Source organism: Pongo abelii, chromosome 10, assembly GCF_028885655.2.
Source record: "Pongo abelii isolate AG06213 chromosome 10, NHGRI_mPonAbe1-v2.0_pri, whole genome shotgun sequence".
Classification (NCBI taxonomy): Eukaryota; Metazoa; Chordata; class Mammalia; order Primates; family Hominidae; genus Pongo; species Pongo abelii.
Window position 1 is genome coordinate 6,422,484 of NC_071995.2, and position 16,751 is coordinate 6,439,234.

The window sequence follows — 16,751 nt, forward strand, 5'->3', positions numbered from 1 at the left end:
ATTCTGTGAAATATTTTTAAAATGATTGAATTTTAAGTAGGTAAATTGTACGGTATGTGAATTATATCTCAATAAAGCTGTTTTTTAAAGGAAAAATACCTAATGAAAAGATCATCTTGATATATAAAGAATTCTTGCAAATTAACAATTTAAAAAATTTTTAAGTGACCAAAAAACATATACAAATGGTCACTAAACACCTGAAAAGCTACCCAACATAATTAGTCCTCAGGGAAATGCTAATTAAATCCATAAGAAGGTACCATTAGAAAGGTTAAAATTAAAAAGACTGACAATACCAAGTGTTGGTGAGGATGTAGAGAGCAACTGGAATTCTTCTAAGCTGCTGATGGGAGTATAAAATGGTACCACTGCTTTGGAGGACCAGTTAGTAGTTGCTTATAATTTTAAACATGCATATCTACCTTATGACCCAGTAATTTCGTTTCTGAATATTTTACCGGGTCCACTCCTAGCTGCTACACAAGAGCAAGACAAACATAAAGATTTGTACATGAGGCTGGGTGCAGTGGCTCACACTTGTAATCCCAGCACTTTGGGAGGGCAAGACGGGTGGATCACCTGGGGTCAAGAGTTTGAGACCAGACTGACCAACATGGAGAAACCCTGTCTCTACTAAAAATGCAAAATTAGCTGGGCGTGGTGGCACATGCCTGTAATCCCAGCTATTCGGGAGGCTGAGGCAGGAGAATTGCTTGAACCCGGGAGGCGGAGGTTGCGGTGAGCCGAGATCTAGCCGTTGCACTCCAGCCTGGGCAACCAGAGCAAAACTCCATCTCAAAAAAAAAAAAAAGATTTGTACATGAATGTTCACAGCCATCTTATTTATAAGAGCCAAAAAGCCTGAAGCAACTCAAAGGCGTGTTGAAGGTGTGTGTTTGGCATTCTAGAAAACTTGCTCATTACTGCTAATTAAAAGAATGGCAATCCACGGGGCATGGTGGCTCACACCTGTAATTCCAGAACTTTGGAAGGCCAAGTGGGTGGATCACTTGAGCTCAGGAGTTTGAGACCAGCCTGGGCAACACGACAAAACCTTGTATCTACAAAAAATACAAAAATTAGCCAGATGTGGTGGTGCACACCTTTAGTCCCAGCTACTCAGAAGACTGAGGCAGAAGAATTGCCTGATCCTGGGAGTTTGAGGCTATAGTGAGTCATGATGGTGTGAATGCACTCCAGCCTGGGCAACAGAGCAAGACCCTGTCTTAAAAAAAAATAAAAAAGAATGGCAATCATAGCTAGCATTTATTGAACACTTACTATGAGCCAGGAACTATGGTATTAGAATGTGCATTATTTAATTGTTAAAAGAAGAATGTTAGGCAAAATTAAATTTAACAGAGTTGACTTGAGCAAAGAACGATGCTCAAATCAGGCAGCCCCTCAACCAAAATAGGCTCATCAAAACCACTCAGCAATAAAAAGGAACTGATACATGCAAAAAAAAACAGGGAAGAATTCCAGAAACATTAAGCAAAATAAGTCAGACACACGTACAAGAAAATACATACTGTATGATCCCATTTATATGAATTCTATGAACAGACAAAACTAGTTGATAGAGATAGCATTCAGAAAATGATAGTGGGAGAGGAAGAGGAATTGATGGAAACGGGGCACCGGGTAATGGGAGCGTTCAACATCTCGACTGTCAAACCTGAGTGGGCACTCAAGATTTGTTCATTTTATTGTACGTCAATTATGCCTCATTTAAAGAAAAAAATACCAGTGCAGGGTCTTACTTGCCAGGTTCAGATTTAATGGGTCTGGGATGGAGCCAGAACAAGGTTGTTTAAAAGAGCCCCCACGTGGTCCTAACGTGCAGCTACATTAACCACCGTCTAGTCCAGATCTTCACTTCCTCTTCCATTCAGCTCTATTTCCATCTCTACCAGAAAAGTCTAGATGGCTGGGCCTTAGGCATCAGCTCTGGCAGCCCCTGAACTTCTCACGGGAGAAAATGTAGCTCTGGTCGAAGGTGTGTTTGGCATTCTAAGAGACTTGTTTGTTATTAATAATTAAAAGAATGGCAAGCATAGCTAGCATTTATCGAGCACTTATTATGAGCCAGGCACTGTGGTGTTAGAATATACATTATTTAATTGTTAAAAGAAAAACTTCAAACAAATTAAATTTAACTTGAGTTTCACTGAGCAAAGAATGAACCTTGAATCGAGTGGCCCCCCCAACCAGAATAGGTTCAGAGTGACTCTGGGGGCTGCTGCATGATTAGATAATATTCGTGGACAGGAAAAGGAAAGTGACCCACAGAAAACGGAAGTGAGGTACAGAAACACCCGGATTGGTTACACCTCCGGCATTTGCCTTATTTGGACAAGGTTTGAACAGTGGGCTGCCTTTCATTGGCCAAAACTCTGTGATTGCTATGAAAGTAGGTTATAGTGTGTTTACATATCTAGTTAGGTGGCAGTTCACCATGCACGAAGAAACCTTTAGGCCAAACTTAAAAAATGTAAAGAGGCAACTTTAGGCTAAAACGTATTTAACATGATTTAATCTTCAGTATAACGCAGTATACCGTTAGCCACTGTTAGCTAACACAATTGTCATTCCCTTTTCCAGGTGAAAAAGCTGAGGCATGATGAGTTATTCCAATTGGCACAGCCAGCAAATGGGTCAGACAGCACTCCAGCCACCACACTGCCCTCTGGTCCGTCCCTGCTACCTCTGGCTATTTTAGGAGGGCCACATGGTGCCCCAGAAAGAGCACCCGAGCCAGAATCTCTCTGAGATGTAGGGCCTGGTGTTCCAGCCACACACTTTCTGTCTATGTAACTCTGGGTAAGTGACCCAGCCTTTCTGAATCTCAGTCTGAGTTCCTTATCTGTAAAACGGGCATAACACTAGATCTGCCTACCACATGAAGCTCTTGGAGGGTTAAGTGAGAAAATACTCAGTGACACAAAGTGAAGAGACCATCGACTATCAGGAAGACACAGAGGAACCAGGAGTCCAGGAAAGCGAATTGCCTTTCTCAAGGTCACACAGGAAGAATCCAGATCCCCCACTTGCCTGGAGTTATTTCCACCACATCCTGGCTGGGCCTCCCTTTCCACTCCTTCCCCAGGCTGGCTCAAGTCCCTTCTGCCTCCTGCTCCTCCCTGTCTCTCATCACCAACTTCAATCTGGTTGAAGTTGTCACTTCTCTGGCCACACTCCTCTCCCCTGGGGAGCCCCCATGCCATCTCTGTGCCCGGCTTTCTCCTCCATGCTGCCACCCTACGCACCTCCCTCCTGCCTGGCCTCACTGATGAGCCCCCCACTGAGCACAGCCTGGGCTCCCAGCCCTTGATCCCACACACACACACCTGTGACAAGGCCTCCAGAGGAGGCTGGGCTCCATAGGGCCCCACCTTCACTCTCCCAAAAGGTCTACTGCTCCTCTTTTTTGGCATAAGATAAGACGGAATGGCCGGGCGCGGTGGCTCACGCCTGTAATCCCAGCACTTTGGGAGGCCGAGGATGGTGGATCACCAGGTCAGGAGATTGAGACCATCCTGGCTAACACGGCGAAACCCCGTCTCTACTAAAAAAGTACAATAAATTAGCCGGGCATGGTGGCGGGCACCTGTAGTCCCAGCTACTCCGGAGGCTGAGGCAGGAGAATGGCATGAACTCGGGAGGCGGAGCTTGCAGTGAGCCAAGATCGCACTACTGCACTCCAGCCTGGGCAACAGTGCAAGACTCCGTCTCAAAAAAAAAAAAATCTCTCCCTCCCTGACCCCATGATACTAGAAATTCCTACAGCAGGAGGCAGAGCCTTTGAGTTGACTCCTAGAGCTAAGAGAATTGACCACTAAACAGAAAGCACACTGAAGACATCTGATCTTGTTTTGAGGAGACCAGCGGCTGGAGGGAAGGGATAAAGAATGCCCACAGTGGGTTCCTCCAGACAGTCCAGCCCTTCTAGCCTTGACCTCCTCCTCAGGTCATGCTCACTGCCCTCACTCCCATCTGCTCTGGCAGGCAGCCCTACATTGGAGGGTGAGTCAACCCTTACACAATTCCATTGGGCAGGCATTATTATCCCCATTTTACAGTTGAGGAAACCGAGGCCTATCAACTAGGCAAGTTCCCCAGGGTCACTCAGCCAGGAAGGACTGGAGCCAAGATGTGAACCCAGGCCTGTTCACTCCATGGCCCCTGCTTTTTCCACTGTGTCTGCCTCCCAGCTCTGAAGCATCTGGGATCAGGCAGCAAAATCTCCTTTCCCTGCGGCTGGCCCTCTCCCCTCTAGCCCCTCTTCTGTGTCCAGGACAGACCAGCAGGGTGCAAGGACCCTGGGAGACTTGGAGGCTGACACCCTGCTCTCTCTTCGTCTTCCCTCCCTCTTATCCCTGGTGGCCTCCTCTCACAGAAGAGCCCATGCTCACCCTGACAGCCATGGGACCTGCCTAGGCCCCATCCCACCTGGAATGAGAAGGATCCAACCACAGTGGCAGGGTTAGAGGGGAGTCAACTCTTAAGAGTCCAGGCTTTTTTTCCTGCCAGCCCTGCTGAGCAAAGCCTGGTGTCCAGACTGCCCAGGGAGTGCAGGGTCTGCCTGCCACGTCAGGGGACCGCAGGCAGGGACAGCCTCCCTAGCTCAGGGCTTTCCCACCCTCCCCACAGGAGCTCTCTTTGGGAAATTGCCCCTTGCTTCACCCACTTCTGGCCTCCTGCTGTGCCATTTCCAGGAAAGAAGCTACCGTGACCTCCTTCATTGTTCAAGAACCCCAAGTTCTTAGGTCCAGGCTAAACCGTTCCTGGGACTGCATGAAAAATATGTCTGTGGGCTGTTTTCCATGACTGTAGATATGACTGGCCCTCTCCTTTCAGTGAAGAAGCCCTTTGTTGACCAGAGAGAAAGGGGCTGCAGTGGTCAACCCTTCCCTTTGGACTCAACACTTCCTTGCTTAGTCTGAAAGGTCTTCAGTGTTTTGTCCCCTTTCCTTGAAGTTAGAAAGCAGCACAGAGTCCTGCACGTCCACTTTCCTCCTCTCCCTCTGCTGGTGGTAACCCTCAGCAGGTAGGCAGCCCTGGGCAGCTCTGCCTCACTCCGGTTCCTCTAGCTCATCAGCCAATCTCCTCGCTAGGAGTCACTCACCGCGCTTCCGGTGATTCACTCACTGGGGCTTATTAACCTGTTTACCTCCCTGCCTCTCTCCTGAGTAGGAGTGGCCCTGGATCCCTCCCTCCTGCACGCCTGACAAATTGTCCTCCAATGACTGCTGCTCTTCCCGTTGGGCTCCCACCAGCTGCTCCTGCCCCTGGGAGGTCTTTGCCTGATCCCTACTTAAAGTGTAATGGGAAAAAGAGCTTTGAAATCAAACACACTTGGTTTGTGACTCAGCTGCTAACCTGAGATGCCCTGGCTTTTCGCTGGAGCGTGGCGGGGGGTTGGGGGTGGGGGTAGGCGGTGGGGCGGGGGGGCGGGGGATGATTTTTGAGTCCCAGTTTCACCACTTGCTGTCTGTCTGAAGTTTAGGCAGTTACTTAACTCTCTGGGCCTCAGTTTCCTCATCCATAAAATAAGAGTCATCATGAGACCTACTTCCAAGGTGTGTTGTGAGAATTAAATAATTTAAAGCAGAATCACTTGATTTAGGTTCATTTGTAAAAAGTCTGGCGCATAAATATATACAAACGTTATTACTATTTTTTTTTTCTTTGGGACTGTGTCTCACTCTGTGGCCCAGGCTGGAATGCAGTGGCGTGATCTCGGCTCATTGCAGCCTTGGCCTCCTGAGGTGATTCTCCTGCCTCAGCCTCCCAATTAGCTGGGACTACGGGCATGCGCCACCACGCCTGGCTGATTTTTGTATTTTTAATAGAGACGGGGGTTTCACCATGATGGCCAGGCTGGTCTCGAACTCCTGGCCTCAAGTGAGGGGCTCTTTTAAACAACCTTGTTTGGGCTCCATCCCAGACCCCTCAATGCCTGCCTTGGCCTCCCAAAGTGCTGGGATTACAGGCATGAGCCACCATGCCCAGCGGTTATTTTTTAATTTAAGAAATAAATAAATAAATAATGTATGTTCCTTTGCTCAAATTATTTCCTCTTGCCAAGCCTTAATTTCCTCATCTAAAAAAATGGGAATAATACTGCCCACCTCCCTGGACTTGTCAGTATTAAATGAGAGAGTGTCTATAAAGCACCCAGCTTTAGGGTGTAGCACATAATGTGACTACAAGGTCAAGCGCGTAGTGCTTGGTGGGTGTTGCATCTCCTCCCGCTGTGCTGGGGAGCCTTCCCCGACTCCTCTCCTCTCCTAGGTGTTCTCTCCCTCCTGACTCCCACAGCAGCCCTTCAAGAAGGAGGGATTCTTTCTGGGCAGATGGCTGCCTCCCAGCCTGCAGGCCTCAGAGGCAGGGCTTATGGCTTCCTTTCCCCAGCTTTTTCCCAGACTGTCTAGGGCCCGCATCCAGCAGAACCTAAGAGCTGTGCAGGCCTCGCCCGATTCACCCCTGCTCTCCCTCTCCATCTCTCACTGACATATTTTCAACCACAAATATTTATTGAGTGCCCACTGCTCCGCCTGCTGTCTTTCCCCTTCCTGCTGGGTCCCTCCCCTCCACCAAGGCCTAAAGGCGTGAAGATGTCTGCAAGCAGCAGGGGGAGAAAAATGAGGCTAACAGGAGGGACCCAAGAGAGCTCTGAAATGAGATGGAAGACACATCTGACTGGAAATTTCATTCACTCAAAGCCCCACATCTTGGGTATGAAAAAGAGGCAGAGTTTTGGGATTAGGCGTAAACAGGATGAGTCACAGCTCAGTCACTCTCTCTGTGATGTTGTGACTTGCCTCTCTTTGCCTTAGTTTCCTCAAGTGTAAAATAGGGATAACAATAGCACCGGCCTGGTAAGATGTGAGAATGAAATGAGATACCCAAGACACCTTAGCAGTGTCTGTGCACACGGCAGCTTCCTATGGAAACGGTCCCTACCCGGGACATTATACAGAGGTTAATCAACGAAATGGCCTGGCTTTTTTTTCTCTCTATCTCCAGGACAGGACGTCCCACCCTTTCTTAGTCTGTAACACCTTTGGACATGATGGAATATATGAAGGGGCCTCCACCCACAGCATGACCAATCCCCAGCATCCATAATTGCACACATACAAATATGTGCACACACACACTCACACCCACACACATAAAGATTTTACACTCCTTGAAGGTACACTAACTCACCATTTTTATCATACTTATCCCAGTGTGCCACAGTTACTGGCTTATATGCCTGTCTCTGCTATCTTATTTTATTTGTCTCCAGAACACAGCAAACTACCTGGCCTTCAATAAAGCGCTTACGAATTATTCATGAATCCATTTTGCCAGGTGCCTAGCCCTGTGTCTGGCTTGACGCAGGTGTCCCCAAGGTGCGGCATGGCTGAGTGAATACAAATAAAAGGTATATAAAACCATCAGCCCTGCCCTCCTCTCTTCTCCATGCTTACCACCCACTCCGGTTTCCAGACCCAACATTGGCAAAGAGCACTGATGAAACCCAAAACTTCAGGACACACCCAAGCACGTAAAGGTCAGGCCCCTGGGCAGGTCAACAGTGCAGCATTTTAGCCTGGGTCTTTGGGGGGAACAGCTTGACAAGGGGCTGCTCTCTAGCCTGACCCATTCTCCTTGTTCTGTAAGGCCCCTGCCCCCAGCCTTTGGGCTCACTTGCAGCCCTAACCTCCATGATCCCCTGCTTTGCTTTCTCCATGACAAATTCCCCTTCTAAACAAAGACTGACAGCACCACCTCCACAGCACCTGCACGGTCTCGCCTCCCCTCACCTAGCCTCACCCCTCCATCAGACTCTCCTGCTGAGGTGGATGAGGACTTATACTTTGCTGGCATCTTGCTCCAGAAAAGGGATGCAGCTGAGCACACCCCTGCCCTTTTGCAAGCACTCCCTTCCACTTGCAGGAGGGAGAAAGGAACGGGAGGGAAGGAGAAGAGAGGGCAGAGGAGGGCAATGCTGCTCCAACAGCTACACTCTGGGTGAGCCTGGGGTGCTAGGATGGCTCCACTAGGCAGGGACGCCAGTCCAGCACGCTGGAGGCTCCTCATTTTGCCAGCAGTGAGCTCTACCTGGGACAGGGGTGTCAGTTCCCACCCTCAGGTCTGAGGCTCTGCCTGCCCAGTGAGCACCTCAGCACCCTGGACCACCCTTCCAGGCGCAGGCGCCAGGGAAGGGGCACAGGGACTAACCGACCTGTAGGGATTGAGGGTGCAGATGGTCACCGCGGGGAAGACGAGCTTGTCTGAGTTGAGGTTGATGTTGAGGCTGACGGGGTAGCTGAAGTACTCTCCGAATAGCAGGCCGAATTGCCAGTACATCATGCCAAAGGTGCAGAGCCACAGCACTGCCCAGAAGGCCGTCTTCATGCGGTTGTGCTGGGAGCACACCAGGCGGATGGCGCCGTGGATGGTGGTGTTGTTGCAGAAGAACTCGAAGAGCTCTCGGTAGGAGCGGTGGAACTCGATCAGGGCCTCCTCCTCCGCCGTGGGCTGCTGGGGCGCCGCAGGTTCGGGGCCCAGCCCCTGCTCCTCACGCTTGTCCCCCTTCATGAGCCCTGGGGTGGGCTGTGGAGGGCTAGAGTCCTGCTCCTCCAGCTTGTTCCCCTCCATGACCCCTGGTGTGGGCTGCAGAGGTCTAGGGTCCTGCTCCTCCAGCTTGCTCCCCTTCATGAGCCCCGGAGTGGATTGGGGAGAGCAAGGGCCAGGGTCAAGAATGAGCTCTGGGTCCTGAGTGCCCTCTCCCATCACCCCTGGAACCCGAGTGAGGCTGCCCCTGGCCATGCCCGTGTCCCACCCTGCGCCCACATTCTCCTACTCCTCCCTCCCTCCTCCACCTTTCCTGGAGCCAGCAGACCTGCGGGAGTTGCGGCCCAAAGCGCCGGAGCTGGGCTTCCCTAGAACGGCCTCTCCTCTGCTTCCCTGATAGGGCCACCTTTTGGGTTTTGTCCTAGCACCTCCCTTTCTGTCTCTGCCCTCTTCCTTTGGTCTTCTTCCTCCAGGATCTGTGTCTCAGCTCCTGCGTCTCACTCCCTCTCTATCTGCCTTCTGTTTCTCTTTGGGTCTCTCCCAGCTCTCCTCTTCCTGGCCTGGCTCCTCTCTCTAATCCTGCCTCTCTTCCTCTTCCCCCATTGCCTTGTCCCTTCTCACTCTAGGCCCTCACCTCCAGCCTCTGGCCCTGACCTCGAGCTGTGTCCTGATTCTGTCTCTGCCCCAGGACTGCAGGGCTCCAGGAGGTCTGGGCTGCCTCCAGCTTCCCACTCCCAGGTTGCGGCTGGACTGGGACTGGTTCCTTTCCAGTTGAATCTGGCAGCCAAACCTCTCCTCCCCCTCACCTGACAGGTGCAGCGGCCTGGATGGGGAACCCGCCCGCCGGCCCGCCAGGGATGGAAGCGACAGGAGTCTCATTAGCATCTCAATTAAAGGTGAGCAGGGCGGGGGGAGGGGCTGAGGAGGAGTCAGAGCTGGGAGTTTTCCGAAGGAAGGAGGGCTCCCGAGGGCAGGTGAATTGGGAGTACTGGACCTGAGAAGGCAGACTCTGGGCAGGGGCTTTAGATGCAGACAGGCAAGGAGGCTGGGGGACAGGATGGCAGGTGAAGGGCAAAGATCTGAACAAGTGGAAGGATCCTGAGCCCACAGCCGGGAAGGCAACACAAGGAGAAGGGCCCAGCCAGGCTGAGAGGGCCTGGGTGGGGAACCCGGAGGACAGGAGGGCAGAAAAAGGGAGACAATAGAAAGGGACAGCGAAGGACAGAGACAGAGGGATGGAGGAGGGGCACTGAGTGAGTAGAGGCAGGTGGGGGGCGGTGGTGGGGGCAAATAGAAGGAGCCAGCACCAAAAGGAGTCTGTCTCCAGGAAGGAGAGCGAGGGGGGAGTCCCAAGTGTGCTTCCAGGAGCTACAGTCTCAGCAAGTGGGCAGCCCTCCAAGGGCACCCACGGGTCAGCCTCACCCTCAGGCCCTGCAGAGAAGAGAGAAGACTTCTCTGCAAGTCTCCTCCCCGCTCACTAAGTGGGAGCAGCGCACTCAGGTGGGGTGCATCTGCCTCCTCCTGGTCCCTCCTCTTTCCTGCTGATTCCTCACCACCGCCTCCAACCTTGTCCAGACCCGGGAGGGGCCCAGGTGAAGCTGGGGGCTAGGCGGGGCCCTGGGACATTCTGTTCTTTTTTACACCGTTGGCTGCCAGGCCAGGAATGTGTAATCGCCCCTGTCGTGGTCACAGAGTTGCAGGAATGTGGGCAACCAGAGGCAGCGCGAGCGCCACGCAGGACACTGTGGGCACAGACCCGGAGAGCAGGAAGAGGCAGGGAAAGCAGGCACTGAAGGTGCAGGGAGGATGTGGCCAGCGCTGGAAAGGAAGAGGGTGGACATGGCACACGCCTGGACAGGCCCTGGGAGGAGGAGAAATTCATCGATGGGGCTATATTTTTCTCCAAAATCTCTTTCCAAACTTAATGCAGCAAAAGGATAAGGAGTGGAGTGCCAAGTGGTGAGCAAGGAGAGAGAGGACGGTCAGAGAATCAGACCCAAAAAGGGCTAGAAGAGACTCGGGAGAGCCACCCACACAACCCAGGCCCTGCACGCGGCAGGGAGGGCTGCTGCTCCCTCGCAGGCCCCACAGGAGGCAACCCAGAGTGCAGGAATGTGGTCACTGGCTTGTCCTGCTTCCCTCCACAAGCCAGCAGACAAAGGCCCAGCCTGAGCACTGATACACACTGGGGGAGGAGATAGGCCTGCAAATAGGTAGCTGCAATACAATAAGATAAGGTTTCTATTTGTACACTTTAAAAGATCATCTTTAAAAAGGACTTCTAACCAAAGTGCAGATCTCAGATTTCTCAGAGATAAGACATAAGAGCCAAGAAATAAGAGCCAAGGGCTAGGGGAGCCTAGGGGCTCACTGCAGGAGACTCAGGAAGCCTTCCCAGAGAAGGTGTCATCTCTGCTGAATCTTGAAGAGCAAGGAGTTTAGCAGGCAAAGAAGAAAAAAGGCGGTACTCCAGGCTCAGGGTCCAACCTGGTCTGTGGCTTCCTCTCTTGTGGCTGTCTCTTGCGACTTCTTAAAGTGAGAGCCGGTGTCAACCAGCATTCCAAACCAGGTTCCCTTGCTTACCTTGATACTGCTCATGATACCTCCTCTTGGAAGGGACAGCTGGATTTTTCTTCATTGTCCTAATGAAGAAACTGACCCTTCCCAAGGTTAAATCAGTTTTCTGAGGTTAGAAAACAAAATAGGAGCAGAGCTATAAACAGAATTCAGAATTCTCCCCGTCCTCTGGCGTGATCTACTTAGCGCTTTTGCCATTTACTTCGTGAGACAGACTCATGGGGGATCGGGGCTCAGGTGCACCTGGATGTGAAAGCTGGGAAGGCCTCCCTCACTCCCACACAGAGCCCGCGGATTCATCCACTCTCTGGGTGCTGGGTTATCTCCTTGGCTCTGTGAAAAGGTCTCTGCACTGTCCCCACCGCCCCACAGATCCCAGAGACCCCTAGAAACTCCAGTCTCCCTTGAGCCAGGTCCTTACATTGGGCATGGTCCTCCCTGCAAGCGAGGTGCTCAGCACCCTGGCTGTTTGATCTCAAAGGTTCTGAAAAGCACCTCCCTGCCTTTTCTATTTGCTAGCTCATGCCTGAAATCCAACCACTAGCTTAAGGCAGCATGGCAAATAGTTTTCATATCAAGGGCTCTGTGAGAAGAATTGCAGTGCCTGGTCTGGGCTGAGCCAGAGGGTGGTGACCCTGCCATGTCCTGCCGGGTATGGGAGTGGCAATGCGAGCCTAGTGCTGCAGCATTCTAGACCTGGAGCGGGCTAGAGCAGGCTTGGTGTTGTGAGGAAAATAGAAATCTGAGACCTGCACTTTGGTCAGAAGTCCATTTTAAAGATGATCTTTTAAAAAAAAAATACACAAATATGTTTTTGTCACAGTACAATTTTTCAGCAATACAGAAGTATATAAAACAATAAAAGCTTCCCTTTATCCCCTTCCTTTCCCTCCCCCAAGGGGAGCCACCATAATTTGTATATCTGTCTATATCTTTTTGTGTGCCTTTATAAACTTACATGTATTTTTAAAAAACAAAATATATTGTTCTTTTTTATAAGAGAGACCATGGTATAGGTATGTTTCTACAACTTCCATTTTTGCCTTTATTTTCTTATTTATTTTAGAGACAGGATCATGCACTGTCCTCTAGGCTGGAGTACAGCAGCATGATCATGGCTCACTGCAGCCTCCAACTCCTAGGCTCAAGCAGTCCTCCTGCCTCAGCCTCCCAAAGTGCTGGGATTACAAGTGTGAGCCACCATACTCAGCCCCTATTTTTGCTTTTAAACTATGTGACTTTGAGAAAGGCACTTTCTCTATGGGCCCCGGTGATCTTACCTGAGAAAATGAAAGGGCAAGAAGGGGTGGGTAAGGCAACCCGGATGGCACAAAGACTTTTTCCAGCTGACCTTGCATCTAGCCCCCTGCTTCGTGCATGAGGGGACTGAGGCCCACACAAGCAAAGTGACTTGGCTACAGTCACCCAGGAGTTAGGGGTGGGGTCAGAATGAAAACTGGGCCACTCCTTTCCAAGCCCAGTTCTCCTTCTCTGACTTTGAGAGAAGTACGGTTTTGTTCTACAAGAAGTCAAGAGCTTTGTAGACTCTGTCTTGGAAGGACCCCCTGCCTTCCCAGGACTACCCCCAGACTCCCCCAGAGCCCCAGCCCTTCCTGCCAACCCAGGGCTGCCTTCCCCTCCCAACACCAGCTATCCTCTAACCCTGTGATGTGGCCATAAAATATGCACGGCTGCAGGGAGAGAAGTGAAACCAGAGGGGCTGCCGTGGGACGAGGGTTATGAGTGCAAAGGGTCTTCCTGCCTCTTGTTCTCCGCGGACAGGAGATGACGAAAGTAATCACTCCACCCTCCTAGGGAGAGCCTATCTCTGCACTTACCACTGTTTACTATTATTTATTATTATTATTTACTATTATCCTGATGTATGTGTGTTTGTACATATACATCCGTTTGGGGTCCCTGACTTCCCGCAACACAAGGACAGAGACCAGGCATATTCATCTTGGTGACCTCAGTGTCTAGTGGTCACTGTTTGCTGACCCAGTCTGCAGGAGACAGCAGAACTGGCGTCTTTGCTATTTTATCTTTGACAGAGCGGGATATGCTATGAAAAAGCATCTGCAAAACTTCAAACATCCTAACTTCCTCTGACAACCCATTTATTTGTAGTCTATTAATTTATCTAAATTTTCTTCACTTTTCCCTGTTCACTTCTATCCTTTCCAGGATAAGAATCAGTTACTTAGTTAAATGCAACTCTTTATTCTTACTACTTGGAGCTAATTAGCCACTTCACACTGGGGGCTGCCCACTGTGGAAGACAACAGTCCTTTCAGCTGCCCTTATGTGGTACAGATTTCTCTTTCATGTAAAATGATGGACCAGAAAAATGCCACTCTTCATCTAGTCCCCTGGCAGTTTACTTAGAAGTTCACTACTAGAAGTTGGCCGGGCGCGGTGGCTCACGCCTGTAATCCCAGCACTTTGGGAGGCCGAGGCGGGCGGATCATGAGGTCAGGGGATCGAGGCCATCCTGGCTAACACGGTGAAACCCCGTCTCTACTGAAAATACAAAAAAAATTAGCTGGGCGTAGGTGGTGCACGCCTGTAGTCCCAGCTACTCGGGAGGCTGAGGCAGGAGAATGGCGTAAAACTGGGGAGGGGGAGCTTGCAGTGAGCCGAGATCGTGCCACTGCACTCCAGCCTGGGAGACAAAGTGAGACTCTGTCTCAAAAAAACAAAAACAAAAAAAGAAGCTCACTACTAGAAGTTTATCACTTTGATTGAAGACAGGGTTTATCAGCCTTGGCACTGTTGACGTTTTCAGCTGTATCGTTCTTTGTGGTGGGACAGGATGATTCTGTCCTATTTACAATCCTGTGCATTGTAGGATGTTCAGCAGCATCCCTGGCTTCCATCTATTAGATGCTAGAAGCACCTCCTGAGTCATTGTGACCAAAACATCTCCAAATATTGCCAAATGACTTCTGGTGGGCAAAGTCACCCCCGTTGAAAAGACTGGGTTAAGGCATTGTCACCACTGAAAATGCAAATACTCTGGAAAAGGACAACCCTCATCAGTTATGCACTTCTGGGTGCTTGCCAGACCATTTCCAAGAGCACTAGTCAGCTAACAGCAGAGTGGAGAAGAAGAGAGAAAGAAAAAGTATCTAGAAGAATCCATTCCTGGTCGGGTGCAGTGGCTCATGCCTGTAATCCCAGCACTTTGGGAGGCTAAGGTGGGCGAAACGACTTGAGGCCAGGAATTCAAAACCAGCCTGTGGTCAACATGGCAAAACACCATCTCTACTAAAAATACAAAAATTAGCCGGGCCTGTTGGCGCATGCCTGTAGTCCCAGCTACTCAACTTGGGAGGCTGAGGCCAGGAAAATCACTTGAACCTGGGAGGCGGAGGTTGCAGTGAGCTGAGATTGCACCATTGCACTCCAGCCTGGGCGACAGACTGAGACTCTGTCTAAAAAAAAAAAAAAAAAAAAAAAGAAGAAGAATCCATTTCCACCAACCCCCCCTTTCTGGATGCCTCATGGGCCTGTGGAAAGAAGGCTCTCTCAGCAGCTCCTTCGGAAGAAGGCCTGGGAGAAGAGTCCCACCCTCACACACCTTCTAGGAGTCCTGGGGTGCTCGGTCTGGGTCTGGTGTTGCCCAGTGGAAATCAGTCTCAGGAGACTCTGGTGAAAAACACAAAAGGAAAGGAGTAAAGACAATGCCCTGCCCGCGGTGAACCTGTGGATTTCTCACCCCTGGAGTCTCCCTTTATCCTCCTGGGGATGGCTGGGCATTATAGTAGCCATTTATTGGTAACATTTGTCTTTCGTGATCCAGCTGGGAAACAAGAAACACTCTAAGTCTTTCAAACAGAAGAAGTTTAACACGGAGAACTAACTGGTACATGGGTGATGGAGGAGCTGAGAAGCCAATGGGAGGCAGCTCAGAAAACAGCAGAGCGGGAAGCAGCTACCATCTCTACGCCTGGAAAGACGGCAGGGTGATGTAGCATCAAAGACCAAGAAGCCTCCAGAGCCATTTGGCAGGAACTAAATAGTGTGGACTACTGGTAGGAGATGGGATTATGGAAGTGGGGAAGGAAGGAAGACAACCAACTGCAGGTGAAACCAGAAAGCAGAGAGGAGAGAAATAGCCTGGCTGCTTCTCTCCTCCCACCCCACCTCCATCCCGCAGACCTGCAAGCAAACCAGTAGCTGACTGGCACAATAAAGAGGCACACAGAGATAAAGTGATGGGGCCAGGATCAAAACCCAGATCTCATGGCTCGTTCCTTAGGGTGTAGAGAGTCCATGAGGGCTGAAGCGCCAGCTTACGGCTGGCAGCAGAAAGAAACATACAGTCCAGCCAGCTGGGGTTAAAAGGGGTCTGGACATAGTGGTTACCTGTGACGCAGGAAGCTTTGACTGGGAAGGGCATGTAGCGAACATTTGTAGTGCAAGGAACATTCTGGGGCCGGGCGCGGTGGCTCACACCTGTAATCCCAGCACTTTGGGAGGCCAAGGCGGGTGGATCACAAGATCAGGAGTTCAAGACCAGCCTGGCCAACATGGTGAAACCCCGTCTCTAATAAAAATACAAAAATCAGCCAGGCGTGGTGGCGGGTGCCTGTAATCCCAGCTACTCGGGAGACAGAGGCAGAGAATTGTTTGAACCCAGGAGGCAGAGGTTGCAGTGAGCCGAGATGGTGCCATTGCACTCCAGCCTGGGTGACAGAGCGAGACTCTGTATAGAAAGGAAAAGAGAAGAGAAGAGAAGAGGCGTTCTGGAACAGTTGGGGGATATGGAAGAATACACAAAAGTGAAGACTCTCTGAGCTGTATCTGTAAGATCAGTGTACCTTATGTGTTTCATTGTATTATATGTTACACCTCTGTTAAAAGAAAGGGTCTCAGCAGCATAAGACAGGGTGGGGAAAAAAAGAAAAATAGAAAAGAGAAAGAGTCCCTGTCTTTTAGGGTAAAATCCTGAAATATTTTCAAATGAAATGATATGATGTCTGGGATTTACTTCAAAATAATCATGAGGGATTCGAAGAGTGTGTGCGTTGGTAGGGGAGGGGGTATACGGTGAGTTGAAGCTGGGTAAGGAGTATATGGGAGACTCCCAATATTACTTTTTCTCTTTTGGTATATTATCTTGCATGTGGAATTTCCACAGTAAAAAGTAAAAAGAAGAGAGAGAATAAAGGACCTAGGGACTTTATTCTCTACACTACACACACATTCCTTTATGCATTTAAGAGCTCAGTGGGGACTCTCATCCCAGCTCCCAGCGATAGGGCCCTGGAAGGCTCAGCAGCCCCGCGCAGTGCACACTGTTCTGATACTTCTGCCCTTTCCAGCCATCTTTGGCGCATCTGTACAGTTAGCTGCCTGCATCAGGTGAGGGGAGAGAGCCTCACAGAGTGAAATGCCTATAGCCTAGGCAGGTCCTTTCCCCCTTTTGTGACCTCTCCTCCCCATGCACACTTCCCATCCCCTGCACCTGTCCAGATATCAGACCTGAAGTTAGACAGACCAGTGTAAGGATGAGTGCTGAACAGAGCCCTTCAGGGAGGGAGATGGTGCCCAAGTGACCTATCTCAAGAGAAGTTAGCCCCTCATCCCAA

General features: G+C 50.5%; 1 protein-coding gene across 1 annotated transcript in view; it reads right to left on the reverse strand.

The window, feature by feature from the left end:
* SCNN1A (sodium channel epithelial 1 subunit alpha) overlaps nucleotides 1–9,435 on the reverse strand; it is a 29,592-nt gene extending 20,157 nt beyond the window's left edge. The window contains exon 1 of the mRNA XM_024256777.3: nucleotides 8,246–9,435. Coding sequence (XP_024112545.2) covers nucleotides 8,246–8,832 — 587 coding nt within the window. The 5' untranslated portion in view covers nucleotides 8,833–9,435. The remainder of the gene's footprint in view (nucleotides 1–8,245) is intronic.
* Between the last annotated feature and the right edge of the window lie 7,316 nt (nucleotides 9,436–16,751).